General features: G+C 35.9%; 1 protein-coding gene across 1 annotated transcript in view; it reads right to left on the bottom strand.

The window, feature by feature from the left end:
* Nucleotides 1–1,450: 1,450 nt before the first annotated feature.
* Nucleotides 1,451–22,112, bottom strand: part of FANCB (FA complementation group B) — a 32,722-nt gene continuing 12,060 nt past the window's right edge. The window contains exons 3-9 of the mRNA XM_045805047.2: nt 18,884–19,036; nt 18,069–18,161; nt 13,723–13,851; nt 11,267–11,433; nt 10,177–10,631; nt 9,829–10,066; nt 1,451–9,347 (exon numbers count right to left, since the gene is read on the bottom strand). Coding sequence (XP_045661003.1) covers nt 8,930–9,347; nt 9,829–10,066; nt 10,177–10,631; nt 11,267–11,433; nt 13,723–13,851; nt 18,069–18,161; nt 18,884–19,036 — 1,653 coding nt within the window. The 3' untranslated portion in view covers nt 1,451–8,929. The remainder of the gene's footprint in view (nt 9,348–9,828; nt 10,067–10,176; nt 10,632–11,266; nt 11,434–13,722; nt 13,852–18,068; nt 18,162–18,883; nt 19,037–22,112) is intronic.

The raw sequence follows: 22,112 nt of genomic DNA, 5'->3' as shown, positions 1-22,112 counted from the left end.
GAGAGGTAGCAATGAAAATGGGGAAAAAACGATGAAATTAAAAGATTTAGGAGGACGGATTGACCGAATCCTTAACACTAACAACCATCTGCCTTTAGTCCTATGCAAACATCTTGCTATTTTTTCATGGCCTTCACAATGACCTACCCTCCTTCTTCCAAAATACCTTTTTTTTAATTTTTAAAACTAACGCAATGGATAATAAGTCCTGTATTAGTTTCCCAGGGCTGCCAAAACAAGATGCCACAAACTGAGTGGCTTAGAACAACAGAATGTATTGTTTCACAGTTCTGGAAGTTAGAAGTCTGAAATCAAGAAGTAGGTAGGGTCATGCTCCCTCTGAAACCTGTAAAAGAGTCCTTCCTAGCTTCTGGTGTTTCCCTGGCAATCTTTGGAATTCCCTGGCTTGCAGTTACATACATAACTCCAATCTCTGCCTACATTGTCACAGATGTCACACTGCATTCTTCCTGTGTCTCCACATCTTACAAGTTATGGATGCCAGTCATATTGGATTAGGGACCCACCCTACACCGGTATGATCTCATCTCAACTTAACTAATCACATCTGCAATGACTCTATTTCCAAACAAAGTCACATTCTACGGTACTGGGGCAAAGGGGTGGAGTATAAGGACGTCAATACATCTTTTTGGGAGAACACAATTCAACCTGTAACAAATGCTTATATAAAAACATTTAAGCAGTAGTAAACGGTGAAAAGTCTCCCTCTCATAACCCAGGCCTAAGCCAATCCATACAGGGTTATCAAATGGCCATAGGCCACTTCAGGACTGAATGTGTGACTAAATGTGGGCAGTAAGACATGAGGCAAGATTTTCCTTTGGAAAAGAAGGTTCCTCGCTCTTTTGTAAGCTCTTTTCTGGATGCAGTGATGTGCAGATGTATACGCTGGAAGTGTTGCAGCGTTTCTGTACTGTGTGGGAAGCCAACCTTAGAATGAAGATGAGAACGTCCTTGATATCCTGCTGAGCTGCTAAATCAATCTGACTCAAGCCTGTATACAACCCACCAGTTATAATAACCAGGACATCTCTTTCACTGATAAATTTGTTTTGAGTCGGGTATTCTTTCACTGTAAGTCCTAATGGATAAAAGGTGTCATTAGGCATTGCAAAATCATCATCTTTCCATTGTTTCAGTGTTCAGAGTAATTTTTCACTGTTAGGAATTAAAGAAAAGATACCCTTTCACAATGATTATGGACATCAGGCATGGAAGATAACCTAAACTGGAAAATGTCAAACAAAAAAGTAAGAGTCTTATGTATCCTTTGGCTTTCCTTTCATCACCAAAGATTCTGGAACACAGATAACACAAGGCAATACTTCTGTGCAGAATTTATATCAATGGAAGCACAATCCCAGCAGAGATGGATTGCTTTGTATTTATCCATTCAAAAAAACACATGAGACTGTGAGAACACATGGAATGACAACAAAACTATATTTGAAAACTTGAATTTTCCCCAACATACAAGCCTTGACTTTGACAATACCATAGAGTGGCTTATCACCCTTGACTATGAGTGTAGTCCATAAATCAGCGGCATCAACATCATCTGTGAGCTTGTTAGACCTGCAGTCTCAGGCCCCACCCTAGACCTGCTGAATCAGAAATGCAGAGTTGAACAAGATCTCCAGGTGATTTATATGTATATGAAAGCTTGAGAAACAATGGGATGTTACACTGTTAAGACAAAGATGCACTGACAAAGAAAAATCTGTGAAGATGTGCCCCTGAAATGGTGAAGTTAATTTGTTGCTTCTAGTAAAGTGGTAGCTCTCAACCCTGAATATACATCAGAATCACCTGGAGCTGTTAAACCTTTGCCAAGGCCCACGGCAGAACCTAGAACAACAGGATCAGAATCTTTGGGGTGGGGTGTAGGATCAGCAAATTGCTCTATGAAGTCCTCAGGTGATTTCTATGTATAATCACTGCTGAGAATTATTAGTGTAGAGCAAGGGCAGGGGAAAGAAGGAGGGAGAATTAATGTCTAATGGGTACAGAGTTTCAATTTTGCAATATCAAAAAGTTCTAGAGATTGGTTGCACAATAATGTGCATATACTTAACACTACTGAACTGTACAATTAAAAATTATTAAGATGGTAAATTTAATGTTATTGTTTACTGCAATAAAATAGGCAAAATCACTCAGATAATCAATTTAAGGAAATTATTTGCTTTAACATACATGGATATGTTATTTTAATTTTCAGAACAAATTTGTTTTGTTCCTTTTGTTTCTAAAAGGGTTTTGGAGGGGTGCCTGGGTGGCTCAGTTAAGTGTCCAACTGTTGATTTCAGTTCTGATCTCAGGGTTGTGAGATCAAGTCCTGCATCGGGCTCTGCACTGAGGGGGAGTCTGCTTGAGATTCTCTCTCCTACTCCCTCTCCCTCATCTCCCTCCAACCTCACTAGCACTCACTCTAGCTCTCGCACTTGCTCTCTCTCATTCAAATAAATAAATAAATAAATAAATAAATCTATCTTTAAAAAAAAAATAAAAGGGTCATGGATATAATTATTTTATGGATTCACCAATATAATAAAGCCAATTTTTCAATCAATAAGTATTTCAAAACTGCATGATTTAAGTATTTTAGACCCCTTTTTACTGAACCAAGTGCTCTGGTTTGAACTTCTTTGTGTATACACTTCTCTCTGTACCTTTCTCTATGGGGCATGAACAGGTGTGGCAGATGATCCCTAATTCAGGCAAAGTTCTGTTATGTTAGAACATCACTTTAATCCACAGCTACCCACGACATGAACACCCTTAGCTTTTATCAGATTCCAAGAAAGTCCTGTTCCCCCGAATTAAGAACTCTTGCTCTCCGATGGTGCCCCTAATGGGCACAGTGCCCTATAAGGGTATTTCCACGGAACCCCAGGTATACTTTTATGAATTATCTCAGTGTACATGCAACTCGGTGTCACCGTCTCTCCAATTAGGACTGCAAGCTCTTTAAAACCTACGAAATTTTTGTATTCATCTTTATATTCCCAGCACCTGCTTATACACATGGGCATGACAATGTATTCAATGAAATGTCAATAAAGACATGACTGAATGAAAATCTCCATATCCCCTTCTACTTCATACACCACTGATATTTTGAAAGAGGTGAAATGTTTTCTAATTGGCACATCATTTGGAAAGATTAGAGCATGGCAACAGTTAAAAACAAAATAGAATTCCACTCCTTTTCTTCTCAAGTGATATAGTACTTAGTATGGATTAAAGATCTAAGTTTTCTAGGCTAGACAGCTTACAATTTTTCCTGGAATTCCACTCTCCACCACAGTGATCCCCTGACAACAACAAACATTTCAGAGATTTTTAAGACCTCCTAGAGATGTCTCAAAGAGAAGTTACTTAAGGGTTAAAGAACTGACACTTTCATTAAGAAACCCCTAAATAGGACTGAGCAATGGTAAACTGCAATATTTCTAGAGAGAGGTGGTTCTAACAAAGACAACTGAAAGTAAATAGGGAAGAGAGACTCAGGTATTAGATATAGTTGGAGGGCAGCAGTCAAAAGATAAAACAGCGGGGGCCATCAATTAACTCTAAGAACTTGTCCATCACAGGACTGAAGATAACATGAACCATGTTTTCCCTGATATTTCAATTATATGAACAAATTTATATTTTTGTTGAATTGTACATTTCTTTTTTTTTTAAAGATTTTATTTATTTATGTGACAGAGAGACAGCCAGCGAGAGAGGGAACACAAGCAGGGGGAGTGGGAGAGGAAGAAGCAGGCTCATAGCGGAAGAGCCTGATGTGGGACTCGATCCCGGATCGCCAGGATCACGCCCTGAGCCGAAGGCAGACGCTTTAACGACTGCGCTACCCAGGCGCCCCGAATTGTACATTTCTTGTAATCTTTTTTCCTCAGAGATAATTTCAATGTGATCTTCTAATCTTTTTTTTAACAATAGGTGCGTTTTGTTAATATAAAACTGTCAGAGGACATTGCACTGTTTTATTACAAACTAACTTTATAAGTTAAACAACCTATAATTATTTTTCCTACTATTTATAATTCTGATCTAATTCTTTCCCCTTCCAGGTGGCGCCAGCTACAGGAAACACCAGACCGTCTGCACACCAAACCCCATCACCCCTTCTTTGGCCCAACACATGCACTACATGTTCACTTTATCTGATGATTTTGCAGATTATCAAGAATACATTTGATCCTGGCTCCCTTCAGATGCTACTGCCTGCCCCCACTCCCAATGTTTTCACTACATTTACTGGAATCTTTCCAAGTGTAAGAGCATATTTGTTTCCTGGTTGGGTAACTTATAAGAGGATTTTATTATTGCACTTGACATAATCAAATCACTTAGTAATTCTAAACCTTAAAACATCTCATCAGGCTTACAAAAACTACACTAAAAATTCCCATCATATTGTTTTTGTTTTTAATGAGGTTAGAATGAATGAAGTTAGAAAGGGTTATCTTTGTTCTTTAGTATATATTAAAAGGCAACCATTCATGTTCTAGTACATTTATTTGTTACCTTTGAAAAAGCTACAAGCTCTAAATTAATAACGCTGTGGATCTCTTTTGATATAGCAGTACTACTGTATTTCAAAACAGTCCCATAATACCGAATCTGTTTTTCCTAGCACAAAGACTCTTAGAAAGCCAAAATTGATAAAGACTTCTTTCTTTTCCTACTGGAGAGGATACAGCTAGGGTTATAAACACAATAGATATGGTCCTTACATGTATAATCTGACCTTCGTGTCAACTATATTTCAAAGTTTTTTTTACAAATTAAAGATCAAAAGCAAAATTTGATTAAAAAATAGAACAGGAAACATGGAGAAAGGTTAAATAATCTGACACAAATCTCTAACCCACTGAGGAAGGCATCACTGACCAAGCGGCCTGGTGTAATACCAGAGGGAAGCTAAGCTAAGGAAAAGAGAAAAGAGAAAGAATTTTTTAAAAATTAAAGCTTATCTCAGATATAAATTACTATCAGGTACAAACTAAATTGAGTTTAAACTAAAAAAAAAAAAAATCGAAAACAAAAACCAGGAAAGCCAGGGAGCCGCTGCCCAGAAAGGAAAGGTGCGTATGGAGCAAGGAATAGGTAGCTCTTTCCCACTCTTCTTTCAGCAAGCACAAGCATCCTGCTTCTGCAGTAAACTGTTCCTGTCCTGGGAGTCCACAGGACCAACACTCAGTTCTGTTCTCTGGGATTCTTTTCCCCACGTCTAGCAGTGAGAAATGTTTTCAGGCACAATTAACCAAAACCTTGATTTCTGTTAGAAGGAATTTTTTTTCTTTCTGAAGTAATAAGTAGTCCCAGGAAAGGGTGGGATTTAGGTTTGATTTAGTGGCACAATAAAACAATTTTGCAGGCTGTAATGTCACATTCATTCTAATGCCTAATTTCCTGTGATTTTTAAATTAGGGCCACCCATTTCCAGCAGGACAGAAGAGCATCTTCCTCACCAAAAACCCAACTTGTTTTAGGCCCTCAGTCCAACTGGGCCCAATTTAGGTCTTGTGCTCACCCCAGACCAGTAACAGCTGCCAGGCAAATGTCTTACATTAACTGGCTTATACTATTCAGGACTAACCTTTGGAACTGGGGATAGGGTCTACTTCCCCAATCACATGAGCTGTAGAAAGAAGTTTCCTGACCAAAATGAGAGTTCTGGTACAAGAAAAGGAAGAAATCAATGTGGAAAAGACAATCAACAGAGTGCATCACACTTCCTTCCCACTCCTGACTGACTGGATGGAAATCTAGTGCTAAATGTTTTAGCTGATCACTAACGGCATGCTTTACTGGCCCATAACACTGCTTGTACTTTTGGGGTAAGTGACTGCTGCTGTGAGGACATGGATAATTAAAGATAAAGTTTAAGATGCTAAATAATTTTCCTAGCTGAACTCAGGACAACTACATTGGTCTCAGTTATGCACAGAAAAAATGGAACAGTGAGGGCAGAGTAGGTTTCTGACTTTCTGCCCCTATGACCACTATCTGATAGTGCCTGCTACCCTACTGAATAAAAAGGCAAGACAGGATTATTGAAACACGATCCCAGAAAGGGGCCAGATCAATGGCACAGTGAAGATACTCAACACGGTAGGATTTTATAGGAGAGGGCTATTTTGCTGAGGCAGAAAGCAATTCAAGTAACAGATCCAGGCAATTCAAAAAGGGAAAACAGAATGAACCAAAGGATTCAATTAAGTACACAGTTTATGGATCAGCATTCTTTCCATTACACCATACTGGCTTTGGCAGTAGAAGCCTAACTTTCTCCAGATGGGGTTTCCTAAGAAATAGTTTCCACTCTCAAATTCTTAGAATGGAAAATAATGTTTCCACAAGTTTGACTATAAGGAAGAGAAAGAGTACCTCTCAATATCTGGTACTGTCCAAGTTTTATGAGAGACAGAGAGAGAGGGGGGAAATGTTACATAGGTTTCTAGCCTGGACAGTTGACTTTTTTTGCCTTTATTGGGAACACTAGGCAGAGAAGTTAATTAGATCTTCTTTTCTAAGTCTGGGGAAAAAAACTGAGTATTCATTTTTATATGGTATTAAGAGATGTTATCAGGACAATAAAAGATTCACTTATATATTATTAGCATTATGAAAGGATCTGCTCATTTTGAAAATCTTTGTAATAAGGGTATATAGCATTAACTTGTTTGTGTGCACCCCCTTAATTTGGTCTAACATTTTGTCCATACTGGGGACAATACTAATAATTACACTTTATGGGTTGCTATAAGGATGTCACCATACATATCTATGGATACGGATATTTGCATGTATTATGTATTTCAAGCTTACTGTTTGGCATATAGTTGGCAATCAATAAATGTTACATTTCTTCCCCCCTCCCTCAACCTAGTCACCGAACAGAATAACATCATACCTAAGCTGGCTTACATGCATTCCTTAGTTAAGGGATCAGGAAGATAACAGAAAGTTTTGTGTCTGAAAACTGTGGTGTGATATGTTCTAAAACAAAACTCATTTTCACTTCAGTGTGGATTTGGGAGAAGCGTGTGTTTGAGGGGAACCTCAGATTCATGACCAGGACAGTGGTCAGAGGAATGTGCTTATGGGTACACACAAACACTACTGAATCATGAGAGAATGGCAAGGGCATCATTCCCTCAAACTCTGGCTGTTCTTGTTTGTAGTAAGTAGGAAAAACATACTGGAGTACAAAACTCACTTGCAAAGAAGTTATTTGGTGTATATAGATGAATACTTTTTGGTTGCTTTTATAGATAAAAAATAAGCAACATGCTTTTTTGTATTATCCTAATTTTCCTACAGATAAACTACTACAATTAAATTCTGTTTACTTTTTGACAGCCTCCATTTTTCAATTTAGTTCCTATATTTTATACACAGTTGTTGTTTCAGAACATGTCAGAGGCAGTTTCAATGTACCTACTGACACATACTGCTTCCAGATCTCCATAATTAATCCTGAAATTATACCATTTCCATTTCCAGAAAGTCTGAAATCCTTTCTATTGACATTTCAAAGAAATAGAGCTGTACGGTTCTATCTCCATTTGTAATGGATTACTAAAACAAGACGTAGCATATTATATGGACAATCACAAAAAGCAAGACAAAGGAGTAATAACCTGTATTTTCCAAAGCCCACCTGCAACACCAGATCATTAGGTACGAGCATTAGCACTTCAGAGCTGTGAGCATGAAACGCCACTTGCTATAATCATCTGTTTCTTTCAACTCAGATCAAAACTTCCATCTCACTTAAGGATTTTAGAGCAAAAAGAATCAGAAACATTCCTTCTGGCCCATATCCTTTTGTGTCTTCCCCTCTCCTGACATTCTCTTATTACTCCAGCATTCTTATTTCCAAAAAAAAAGAACAGGTCAAATTTTTACCCCTTTGAAATGTCTCACTGGACCCCTTAAAAATCACTTTTTCACTGTTAAGTGAATTTCCACTTATTTTTAAGTTTCTCTGTCTCTAAGGAGCATCATATTCTTTAAGTTACTTTAGTTAGAATTCTATATTTTAACTCTGCCCAGAGCTGGAATTACAAATGGCTTAAAGGCATTTTCAATTTTTTTCAAATAGTGGCCTATGCGGTATGCTCAGCTTTTTGAAAGAAACAGGCTTTTCAGAGAAATGCCCTAAAATTTTCATATTCCTATAGACGTACACAATTTCAGAGAAGCTCTCTAATAAAATTTAAATTAACAAGGGGTTCAAAGACTTTCATTTTAATGGTCTCACCGACTCTGTGATTTCAATTTCCACAGGCGCTTGATGTACACAGAAACTTGGAATCCTAATAACCTTGTTTATCTGTTTGAAGCTAATTTTTATATGCTAGGTTTTACTAAACAGGATACAATAAAAGGACTATTTAAGTTTTTTGAAGATTTAGACCAAAATACCGTTAGCTCACTTCTGCCTTCATTGAAGTGGTAACTCTAAGGCAGGATTTCTCAACCTTGGCATTACTGACATTTTGGGCAGGATCATTCTTTGCTGTGGGAGCTGTCGTGTGCACAGTGGAATGCTTAGCAGCATCCCTGGGCTCTACCCACTAGATGCCAATAGCACCCTGACCTCACCCTCCCCACCCCCAATTACTTCTCACAACCGAAAAAAAAAAAAAGTCTCCAGACAGGGCCAAATGCCCCTGGGTGGGGGCGTGGGGATAGAAAGAAGCAAAATGGCCCCGGTTGAGAACTGCTGCGCTAAGACATGCTATTTCGTGCACCCATACCCTCAATTCTATAAGCCTCAATCTTTATTTTTGCAAAGGAGGCATATAATGTAAAATGAAAACGAATCTGGAACCAAAATGTCCTGGTAGAGAAAACATTTTAAAATATAATCAAATTAAGATTATAATTCTAAACCAGCCAGTTTCTGTGCAGCAAGGTCTGATCTCAGCTGAACCTCAGCTAATTTCAAAGTCATTTCTCTATAAAGGGCACCACTCACTTTTAGGTCCGTCCCCAACGTTTGCTTCTTTTCTCTCTGAAGTTCTTTTCTGTAGGGATGGATGTTTTCCTCTCTGTCTGATAAAGCCGCCACACCACTACTCTTTTCTTTGCTTGCTTCACAACTTTGCACCAAGTTGTTTTCAACCTTAACTAAGGCAGAAGAAAGAGAACCAAGGGTAACCAATTCCTTCTCCAAAGTTAATGCCAAATGATCAATGAGGAAATCGACACTTCCGAATTTTAGGTTTTTGAAGAAACAGTTTATAGGGAGAGCTCTGATGAGATTATGAAGGCACTGGAACAAAACTGTTTGATTTCTGGAAAAAAAAACCAAATACAATATTATAAAAATTGGGACAGCACAAAGCAGTTGTATACAACTTACTGTAGTAATTAATATTCATTTATAAATCCTCTCATGATGAATAAAATAATGCATGTATGTGATCTTTGCTATAATTCAGACCACAGCAATGAAATATACATATCCTATACCAAGTCAGTTAATGTTCTTCACTTGCTTCCTGATTAATTTTTTTCTCTGAGTAATAAGATTAATATGTTTTTTAAAATGTCATTGTAGGGGAAAGGTAAGTGGAAATCTTAAATAAATCAACCAAAAAAAAAAGCCAAAAACAAAACATCAAGTTAAAACAGCTCTAGTTTCCACTGAGGTTATACCAGGCAATGACCCAGACATGTCCCACAATGACACAGATCTCTACTGTGGATATGGGTCTTGGACCACACACATATGCACTAACTTCTCTGGACATATTCCAATTCTATATGCATTACCTGGAATAGACTATTAAAATCCCTTCAAATGGTGTTTTTTGTTTCCACTTGAAGAGTGTCCCATAGAAATTTCCTGGCATTTTGCAAAAGCAAATTTCTGGAAATTCTTTGATTTCTTCACATTTCATGTGTTTTAGGAGCCATGTCTTCATTGAAGTCAGAGAATAGCTAGGTGACGTGATTTGAAAACAAGTTTTGTTAAACGCTGTGAGAAGTGCAAACAGATCTTCCATGTGTTCTACAAGAAAAACATGCCACAAGCTCTGTCACCCACTATCAAATAAAAAGAGTTCTTAAAAATTTCAAATTCAATTAGGTAAATGATTAAAAAGTACCAACAAAAATTACCTATAGGATTCTTCTTTGGAAATATCAGCAGGTATTGCCTACTTGAAAGGTCTTCTAGACTTAAAAAAAGTCTGCCACACTGAATATAATGATCTTCAGAAGAGTTACCATTTTTCCTCTCTCTAATTTGTAGCAGCACAGTGCAACAAAAATTACTGAACGCTAAAAGTGGTGAAAGAGATGTTACAGCAGTAATGACCTGTACACACTCTTTCTCAGATGACTGTTCACAAACAAAGCTTTCCTCTTCCTTCTCCTCTTCCTCTCCCTCTTCCTCACTATCAACAGTCAACTTGATCCTTTTTGCCTCTGATCCTATTCCACATGGCACTGAGCATGGTGCTGGGAAAAAATCCCTACTCAACTTGATCACCCTATTTTGACACTTAATAAGCCGACAGCTGGAGTTATGAGCTTGATCCATTAACAGTGATAAAGTCACATGATTCAGGGACCTGTAAAAAATCCAGAGTTGAGTTGAGTCTAAAAGCTCATTCTTTAAAAGCAAAGAGATGATTAAATGCTACACAAACAATAATAAAATTTCTCTCTTTTCCTAGGAAACATCATTTCAAATGTAAAGTATATCAGAAAATCAAGTATATAAACCAAACACATTTTTAAAGATCCTGTAATAGCACTTTTCTTGAAATAGGAAAGCAAAAACATTGCAAATATGTTGAATTGTAGGAAAATAATTTTCTTAAGAGAAAGGAATGGTAAAATAATGGTGGATTTTACTTTTGAGGTAGGTTCCCCCCTTCTTTTTAAACAAGAAAAAAAATACTCATTTTTTAAAGAGTTTATTTTGATAATAGTTTAGAATGCAAATAACTCTAAAGGAAAAACTGCATTTTATACTCCCCTAAATAACTTGAATAAAATATGCTTTTTAATATAGAACATTGTTTATCCCTCAGCAATGATAATGTTTGGGATACAATATTGTGAAAATTAATTTCACCTGTTTCTATTTACATATTTTAATATGGCTAATTAGAACATGTAAAATTACTTATGTGGCTTACATTGTATTTCTGTTGGACAGTGCTGTTCCAGACCATCAAGATAATGTTATCATGATACTTACAGCTTCAAAGAAGATGTGGTTTTCACTCCAACAACCAAGCTGTCATCTATTACATGATACCATATCTTCTCTACTAGCTGTTCTGAATCTTGAAAATTGTCTGGTATCTTTTCATCAAAGGTACAGACAGGATTTTCTTCTTTACCACAAAGAGTAACAAGATGTGCCTTATAGAAAAACATGTTAAATAACTGATTACCAAAAAAACTACCAAATGTGGCAAAACTACAAAAATAATGTAAGTCAGCTTTTAGTCAGGCCTTATAGCTTACATATCTTAAAATAAATTGTCATCTATAATATTTTACATTGCAGATTATATATAAATCACTAAAACAAAATTTATAGAACTTATATGTAATTAACTATCTACTCAGATCAAGAAGCATGGCCTGATTGGAAACAAGATGAGGTATCCAACACAGAGCCAGCAAAGACATAAACTTGGGATCCATTTTGAAAAACATCTGACAGTATGAGTCCCAGGCATGCTGAAAACAATCCAATCATTATTAAAGTGGCTTCTACGAAACCTATAACTGTAAAATTTGTACAAATAAAACGAATTATCTTTGGACTGCTGATCAGTTATGGCTAAAATTGTATTCTTAAACTCCAAGCCATACTCATTCATTTCCATGCACATATGGATTTATAATAACAATAGAAATGGTGGGGGGAGGAGGAGGAGTAATAAACATAATAATTCACAACACTTACTGAATGCTTATTACATGTCAGGTACTGTTCTCAATGTCGCTCGTTATTCAATTTGCTTAACCTTCACAAAAAAAAACCCTAGTACCCTAGGTCGATAGTATTATCTACGCTTTCCAGATAAGGAAAACAAGACACAAGGAAGCTAAGTACCTTGCCCGAAGTCACACAGCTAGCAAGTGGCAGAGCTGGGATTTGAACCAAAGCAAACTGGTTCCAGAGCCCATGCTCTATCTTAACCACTACTCTATAATGCCCCTCTATGTGGGCAGTAATTACCGAAAAAAGATATGGGCACTTACATTCTAGTGGACTCAACAGCTTCCTAGGAATCTGATGCTTCTGCCAGTAGCTGTGAGCTTTGAGATAGGCCATTCATCTGAAACCTGGGGTAATTTTTGCTACCTGCCAGAATTGTTTTTAAAATTAACCATGTAAAAAGCCCCAACTGGTGCCTTGCACACAGCAGTTTCAGTGCAGTAACTTCTAAACATCTCTTCCCCTTTCCAAATATTGGCAAAATGAGAGTGTCTGGGTGGCTTAGTCAGTTAAGTGTCTCATGATTTTGTCTCAGGTCATGATCTCAGGGCTGTGAGATCAAGCCCTGCGCTGGGCTCTGCGCTAGGCATGGAGCCTGCTTAAGATTCTCTCTCTCCCACTCCCTCTGCCCTTCCGCTCTCTTGCTCTAAAATAGTAGTAGCAGTAATAATAATAATAATAATAATAATAATAATAATACTGGCAAAATAGTTGGGGTGAGAAAAGGAAACAGGGAGACTTTTAAAAATGACTTTCATGAGCTTTCGTAAGAGAATGGAACTGTAATACAGAAATGCAATATGATGCGCTTTTGTTATGATTCTTACATTACCGGAATTATATTTTGGACCCAAGTCCTCACATTGCTAAGACTGAAATACAGACACAAGGCGTAGACTGCTATAAGAATGGTCAATCTAGAAGGAAATCAGAGCTAGGCATAAGGTGACTTGAAGGAAAAAAACTTAAGTTTCTTTATGCTAGCTTTTCTTGATTTATTTGTAACTTTGCTATGCTATTTTTCTCTGTATGGAATTAATGTGCATAAATACTTTTTTTTATGAAGTCAAGGGAGCTTTTGCTAACTTTCTACATTACTGTACTGACATAAGCAACTGCAAGGTACCTAAAGAGGTTCTTACGCTGGTCAACCACAAGGAAAATGAGAGTAAAATCATAAAAGGCAGATATAAACACTAAAAAAACATAGCAATTTAGCAGCATTAACCAGAGGAATAAATACCCTTAGAAATGAACATTGCAACAGACAAAAAGAACAATTATAATACTGACGAAATTATGTATTCATTAATGAAAGGTTGAATAATACTCTGCATATTCTGTTTAAAGAGTCAGAAAATACAGAACTCAAAGAAAATACGTAATTTCTATGCAAATCATATAAATTAAAAAGTTTTAATAGTTAAATCTTTTGAACAAGAGGACTTGTTCCCCAAGGTTCCTGATAACTGAGATTTTAATATCCTACAGAATAATTTGCAAATTGGTAAAATATTGGCTCCTTAATCAAATATTTTCAAATCATAAAAGTCCAGCACTATAATCCCTGCCACTTTGCTTCTTAGATCCATTGAGTGGCATTTTCTAATATATCCAAATATTCCAATTTAAGTAACTCTTCAATAGGTTGTAGATTTTCAATTCATAAAATGATAAAATGGTCACATGATTAATTTTACCTTCTCTGCACTTGATGTACTATCATCTTTCCCTTGAACCAGGTTTATTAAAGTTTTATAAGATTTTGAAATAATTTTTTCCTTAAGCAAGAGATGCTGCTCCAATTCCTGAATAGAAGCCAAACCAACCTGCAAAGTAGAAAGAAAAACCATTGCCAGAGACATTTCAAATGAAACCTGATGATACCGTTAATTCAGAAAGTACTTTCTCCAAATTTGCTTATCAATTCATTTTTCTGTAGAAAAGCAGAGAATACTTCTCAGAGCAAAACTATTTTCTTTATAAGTTTTAAGTAATTATAAAGGAAAGGAACACAGCAAGTAACTGCGAGAGTTTAGGTACCCAACTGTGAGAATGCCAATATATTAGCATGCATTTCCCCACTAAGTAATCAATCAATATGAATATGGATGTCTAATCAATATGAATAAAAATCAAGGGCTACCAACACTCCTACCCCCACAGGTAAACTACTTTTCTTGTTGTTGAAATAATTTCTCCTTCGAAAAGCAAAGATATTATGAGTAGAAATGGTCACTTCTAATTTGATACTATTTGAAATCCTGTTCATGTAACATCTAGGGCAAATTTTAAGATAACACATGGCCCCCAAACTGCCACAAGTTTATTTTTGTCCTAATGAACTCAGTTCTTGGGTGGACTCTTAACTACAGGAAACAAAATTTGGCTCTGAACTGGGTAGAGAGCAACCCATTCCTTTTATTACACCAGATAAACAGATTTCACTATCAAGGATGAAACATTCATGAAATGTATTTTGCTACTGAAACCATAAAGCAATGTCACTGAACTGATAGAAGTGGTTTCATTTCAGATGGATATCTGAGACTGTTTAAGTATTAATTCAACTTTTAATCTAACATGTTTTTCTAGATTGAAAACAAAAAACGCATCTGCTTTTTAATCCCTTTCTTTCAAATTATGGTTTAAGTCAGGTAAATTCCATTACTTTTTATTGGTGAACAGAAGGTGGAAAGTGAAGACTGTATTATATCTTACCTCATTGCACAAAATACGTAAAGTGTCTAGCTAATATTTTAAAACTTCATCTTTGACCTATTTCTGTGGGCTCCACGTTATTCACACTCATTTGCTGAGTAATTTGTGACTTAGGGAAAGGGAGCTGTACACTACAGAGGGGGAGAGCCAAATCGGAGAATGCTGGGGGAGTAGGGAGGAGAAGAGAGGAATATGTGGGCAGGCTGACAATGAAAGCACCCTCAAAAATTATCTGTGTTCTCTCTTCCCTACTCTCCTCAAAACATCCCCCAGCATCCTCGAAGACTAAATGGTGAATCACTATACTTAAATATTCTATGTTGTGAAGTTTTGTTATAAAACTATAAAAAAAAACATATGATAAAACATTTAAACAGCATAAAAATACTTCTCAACTTCTCTTTTTAGACCCTCAATTCCATTTGCATAGCTAACAGATCGTTTACCTTTCCAGAACTTTTCTATGTGTATGTTAAGGAATGCTTTCTTTCTCCTCACTACAAACAAGCAAATAAAACCTATCCCAAACCAAATACAGGAGCATACAGCACCGCAGGATACCAAACCTTGCTTTTTGGTCTTTTTACTGTGATCTCTCTCATACATGCAGAAAAGGGCATAATACAAAAAACAGTTTACAAACTATTAATGAAGTCAACACCCAAGGAACCATAAGCAGTCAGCTGCCCATGGGCACTGCCCAGTCACGAACTTCTCTTTTTCTGATGGAGGTGGCCTTTTAAGGTAACTTCCTTGTTTGTCTTCATAATTTTACCATCACTGTATCTCCTAAAGAACATTTTTAGTTTTTTGTGTTTTCCTTTTGAACCTTCTATGAATGGAGTCATTCTGTATGTGCTAGGTTTTAGAGTCATCCCATTTGTCGCTATTGGTTATTTCTTGTGAATAATTGCTCATGATGCCTTATTTCTTTATGTGCTTAGTTACTCTGTGAGTATTCATTTTCTTTGAAAAATTACTTGTGAGATTTATAAGAGGCCTAGGAGAAAATGTGTATCTTGAGAGAGGATTATATGTTTGTTTCTGCCAGCTGCCTATAGTAGTACTGCTTTAGGTTAAACACAAATGCTCCCAGGGCAAAAGTAGCAACAGTGTTCTCTGGTTTCAGCCTTTACAGTTTGGCCTGAAAATTTATTCTTGTATTTTCAGCATTTTGAAGCTTTTAGGGAGATTTTAAAAACATATTTCAACTATGATATTAACTTGTTTTGATCAGAAGAGTTGGTCCAAATAAATTAGGTAACACATTAGTAGAGGTGGAATTTCTAAAAGTCATGCTTTCATAAATTATTTTGGCAACACCTCTAAATCAGTATAAAGATCTACCTTATTTTTGACAGCTGCATACTACTCCATAGTTCAAGTATATTATAACTGATCTACCAAACTCCTAATGATGGATACTTAAAATGACTTAATTTTGTTGTCCTTAAATACTACATAAACATTCTTATAAAATCATCTTTGTTTACTGTACATCCTTAGAATAGATTTCCAGAAGTAAAACTGCAAGAGTAAAAAGATATGTCCAATTCACATTTTATTAGCAATAACAAGTTTCCTTCTGAGGAGGTTCAGCCACTTTACGTTCTCAAGAATACTGTTTCAGAATGCATATTCACATTAAGGAAATTCATCCTTTGTCACTTGTTACAATTTCTATTTACATAACTCGTCTTTCTGTATATTTTACTTTGTTCAGAGAACTAAAGTTTTTAATGTAATTGATCTTTTCCTTTATGGCTTTATGCCCACTATGATATCTTATTATCTATTGCCCACATTCATAACTGTGTTCAATAAGTATTTAGTAAATTCACTTTCATAATTAAAATAGTTGCAAAAAATTTTTTAAAGAACCTACAAAGTACAAATATTTACTATCTGGCCCTTTACAAAAAAAGTTTGCCAGGGATACAGGAAAAAGTTAAATCACAACACAAGGAAACAGGCAAATCCAAAAAGAGGGACAATTGGCCTGGCCTCCTCATTAGAATCATTGTAAGAAAGTGGGGAGGGGCATTATTCTAGATAAAAAGACCAATAAGACATAAATAATCAAGTGCAAGTGTAAACTTTGAACAGATCATGAAAAAAAATCTATAAAAAAATTTTTGTGGCAATTAAAGACATATGAATACGGAATGAATATTAAATAAGATTAAGAGATTATTATTCATTTTCTAACTGTAATAATGCTATGGTATGTTTACATAGGAGAATGTCCTTATTTTTTAGGCAATCCCTGCTAAAATACATAGGAGTGAAGTTATAATATTTGCAACTTTCAAATGGTTCTGCAAAAATGTACATACACACGTGCATATGCACACAGAAGCACAGATAAGGAAGACAGAATTTTTTTAAAAAGTATAAATACTTGAATCCATGTGAGGACTAGAGATAACTACAGTGCTATTCTTTGAACTTTTCAGAATACTTAAAAATTTTTATGAAAGAAAAAAGGCAGATTACAAAAGAACATGCTTTTTTTTTTTTTAAAGATTTTATTTATTTATGTGACAGAGAGACAGCCAGCGAGAGAGGGAACACAGCAAGGGGAGTGGGAGAGGAAGAAGCAGGCTCCCAGCCGAGGAGCCCGATGTGGGACTCGATCCCGCAAAGCTGGGATCACGCCCTGAGCCGAAGGCAGACGCCTAACGACTGCGCTACCCAGGCGCCCCAAAAGAACATGCTTCTTATAATCATATTTCTACATAAATTTGCATGTATTCGTTTAAAAAAATCTACAAGAATATACACGCCAAAGTGTTAAAATGGGTTACATCTCAGTAGTGGACTCATAGGTAATTAGTTTCTTTTAAATATTTCTTTGTACAGTCTGAGTATTTCACAGGGAATATGCATTACCTTCATACACTTGGAAAAAACCAAGAACTCTTTTTTAGAGAGCTTTGTATGGAAAATTTGAGGGCAAACTGTTCATGTTTGGAACATGTTATGAGTCATCATATTTGATGCTCCTTTAAAAGAGATACTGTGATATACTGATACTTAAGAAAAAATGTGTTTTCAAAAGTGGGCTTCATATATTTTATCTTATGAGTCTCATTAAATTTACAGTCCTACTACAAAAAGTATCATTTTTAGATAATACATTTATAAGTAATGTCATAGTAGTTTTTACAGAGGTATTAAAAAGGCAAAGATCCTTTGAAATACCATTTTTTCCCAATCACTGAGTTGTTTACACATTAAGATCCTTTCTTTCAATGTTCTTTCCATCATTTAGAATAGCACTAACCCAAAAAAGCAAAAACAAAAAGCAAACATAGACACTAACTTTCAATCCTCTTTCCAGAGGAGGAACCATCAAATAACGATTCTGTTCTTTGTCTTCAAATAAGTCATCTTCACTGCAATCCGATGTTTCACTCTAAGAAATAAAAAAAAAAATACATTAAAACTGAAATTTTGAAATAAATTGAAAATTTATAAGATTAACAAAATACAATTAAAGTTTATCCAAAGGGCAGTTTTCCATGTTACACACTATTAGATAAGAAACAAAAACTATGTATTTTCCCCATCACTTCTTGCAACTAGAAAAAATTACTATCACCACCGACCTAACATTTATATACTGCTTCAAAAAGTATCAGCTCACTAGATTTTTATAAAATCCCACAACTAGGGAAAATAAGAATCATCTTCATTTTATTAAGGAAAAACACAGACTCAGGTATTTTATGCAGATCTGAAACTTCAGGGGTATTATTTCCCTTCTGCCCAAGATCTTAAGACATTATGAAGTGTTACTTCTTTTAATAAAGCAGGTTCACTTTATTTTACTCAATTAATCCAATGTTATCATGTTTACTGGTATAAAATGTGTTTTCAGAAGCAACACTAAAGTTAATTTACAGTGTTACTATCACTATACTCCAAATTTATAACAAAAGCATAGTCAATTCAACATTTATTGAAAGGAGATTCAATGTATAATTTTAAAAATTCAATCTACATATTTTTAATGTTCAAAATGTTTACTGTAAGTGTGAAATTACAAATATTGAAACAGTGGGTCAAAAGCTATAAAGCTCTTCAACTTTCTAAAATGGTTCTTAAAGTAATATATAAAAAGTATATGGAACTTACTGAATAGTTTATGTAGCCAAGATCTGTTACTGTAAACGAACTCAGGCAATCTGAATTCAAGGACTCCTGAAAAAGCAGCAGTACTTGTTCACTTCCAGTTCCTATGAAGTCATCTATCAGTACTGAGCTAATTTTTTCCCACTTTGCCGCAACCTGAAAGAAAGAGAGTGGAAAAGAAAAAAAAATCAGACGTGAAATAAACTAAATCCTTTTGTTGTGTGTAGATGTAATGTGTCCTCTTCAATTTTATAAACAAGTAATAAAAAATGGTAAACACTAAAAACTAAAGATCCTGGGGGATCAGAAAACATAAGGAGTTACAACAGTTTTACAAATAGCAAGATACTTAAATTTAATATTTTACCAGTTTGTCCAGGGTCTGTCACATTCCTGATTTCTATATTAAAATTTTATTATGACTTATAAATCCTAAACTTCTCGTGACTATTTTGGAAACGCCAGGTAACTAGAAGGTAGTGGTAAACACTCAAAAGTTCTCGAAGCAGAATAACTTTTAAGAGTCAAGATGAATTTCATACACTAAACTCTAGTGGAAGAGAACATAGCCATTACTAGGGACACAGAGGGGAAGGGATCCTACCAGCGAGGCACCTACAACCATCCTAGCCCACTGGAATGATCTGATCAATTTATACCAGAACATGGAATCCCAAGTTTAAAATAGAAGACAACTTCGTAAAAGTTCATGAAGCTGAAAGACTCCAGATGGGTCCCCTGGAAAACTAATACCATGGAGATCAGCTACCCCTTCTGCCTCAGACAGAAAAGCTAAAACTCCCGCTCAGTAGTACAGATACATCATCTAGATAGAGGGTGGCATGTATTAGAGCAAGACTATAAGTAAGACTTTAATCTATATAACCAAATATCGATCTTTCCCATATAAGGCTAATTTCCAAAGCCAAGATTTTTCACTTATACAGGGAAAAAGCTTATTTGTATACCCATATCCTCCCTTCCTCCCACCCCACCCCCACCATGAGTATCATGGAGTACAATGAACTTGTGAAGACATTAGTAGTACGAATGTGCTCAACAGGGGCACCTGGGTGGCTCAGTCAGTTGAGCGTCCAACTCTTGATTTCAGCTCAAGTCATGATTTCAGGGTCATGAGATGGAGCCTGGCATCAGCTCCGTGCTCAGTGGGGAGTCTGCTTGAGATTTCTTTCCCTCTACCCCTCTTCCCACTCATGTGCGCACTCTAATATTTTTTTTGAAAAAAATGTGCTCCACACACAAACATGATAGAGCTATGCACTCATGTATGCACACACACATTTACAATCTAAAGCTCTAGAATAGTGCTGTCCGGAATATAAGAGAGCAACAATATAAGGCATATATATTTAATTTTAAAGTTTCCAGTAGCCAATAAAAGAAAATTCTCTAGCAGCAGTGAAAAGAAAAAGGTGAAATTAATTTTATATTTAATTTGATCTGCTATATCCAAGAGTATCATTTCAATATTATCAATAAAATTAGATATTTTCTTATCTTTTTTTTATTAAGCCTTTAAAATCTTGTGTGTACTTGACATTTATAGCACATTCCAATTCAGACGAGCCACATTCCAAATGTTGAATAACTACATGTGGCTAGAGGTTACCATATTAGACAGCACACCTCTAGAACATACTAACCTCTATCTACAACATACCAATATCTAAGTATACTTGACAATGATTCAGTTTTGAAATACCTGCTACATAGATTCCTGTCAAAACTTAGAGGCAATTTCACTTGAGAGAGAAAACCTAAGAGAAAAGCTAATCATGCATTTGTCTAGACTCAGCTCTGTTTCAAGTTCTATCACTGGATTAAATAAACATTATACCTGGGGCTTTTATGAAGGGCTGATCTGATAACATCCTAACCTTGATTTTCAGTATTTATTCTAATTTATGCTTGTTTGTACTTTACCTGTCTTTTAAGCTGCCTTGATTCCTTTATAGAATGAGGTAGTAAAAGGATGGTTGGAGGTGAATCCATAGCCAACCCAAGGGAAGATTCTGTCTATTGTTTTTTCCCATTTTGGAGCAAAACTGCTATCAGAGACAACATTTTATTATTCAGTAATGTATTCGCTTTATTATTCAAAACCTCTTACATAATACCACAAACAGTAAATTCCTCTCAGAACTCAATGTCAGAAAAAAAGTTTTCCCTTGATAGTATGTTCCATTCAGTTGTAAAACCTGCTATATTTGGTTTTTTTGTCCTAACTACTAAACTAAGTGTAATTCCTCAAATGCGATCACTTCCCTTAACCCAGGTTCTCTGACATGGTTATCTCTCCTCCCCCTTTATTCCTGTTTTTAAAGTAATTGCATATTTTACCCTAAGATATATATTTTTTAAGTAGGTGAATATAAATGTAACACCAAGGTAAAAGCAAGAGCTGCAAAATTCCCAGAGTAGCAAGGTTACCAAAGCAATTTATGAGCACTTAATTTGTGGATATCAGGGTGTAATTCCAGAGCTTTCAACACAGGGCATTTGAAAACAGCTTAGACGCACAGAATCCCTAAAGAAGTAGCTTAAGAGGTGTGTCAGTAGGGACTTAGGTAAATAATTTGTGCAAAGGATGATGGTCCATTGTAGACCAAGAACCCTAGATCACAATTTCAAGGCAGGAAAGCCAACCAACAGTTTACATGTTCACTTACAGAGAGTGGCATAGTATCACTCTGGGTAATGTGTTAGTAGCAAAGCTCTACAGTGTCCAAGCAGGGGACCCACTTAAAGTGTGTGAGGACTATATTATACTGAATTAATGAGGCACAAGGGGACTGTTTTTACTTACCCAGGTGAATAAGGGACCTCAGGTAGGTGCAAGTCAATGATGACAGTCCTAGCCCTTGTATAACATAATAATAACTACTTACTGAGCTTCTCCTGTGTGCCAAGCACTGTGCAAGACACTTTACAATGTCATTTTAATTCTTTCCTCTCAGAGGCAGGATGATCCCAATTTCATAAAGATAGGAAACGAGTTCACAAAAATTAAACACATTCCTTAAGGTAAGACTAGTAAGTGTCTCAGTTGGGATTCAAACCCAGGTTAAGTGTGCTTTTTCCATTACCCTGACCCCAATAAGGATTATAGGCTATACTAGATGTTTCCCTGCTACCATTTCTGGAAAGGAAAAGAGAATAGAAAAAGACAGAAAATGTTACCTTCCAAATAACCTTCAAATAAAAGTACAAT

The sequence above is a fragment of the Ursus americanus genome, chromosome X, assembly GCF_024610735.1.
Source record: "Ursus americanus isolate L20-20 chromosome X, mUrsAme1.1.p, whole genome shotgun sequence".
NCBI lineage: Eukaryota > Metazoa > Chordata > Mammalia > Carnivora > Ursidae > Ursus > Ursus americanus.
The sequence above is the reverse complement of the archived record's forward strand: the minus strand, read 5'-3'. Positions and strand labels throughout refer to the sequence as shown.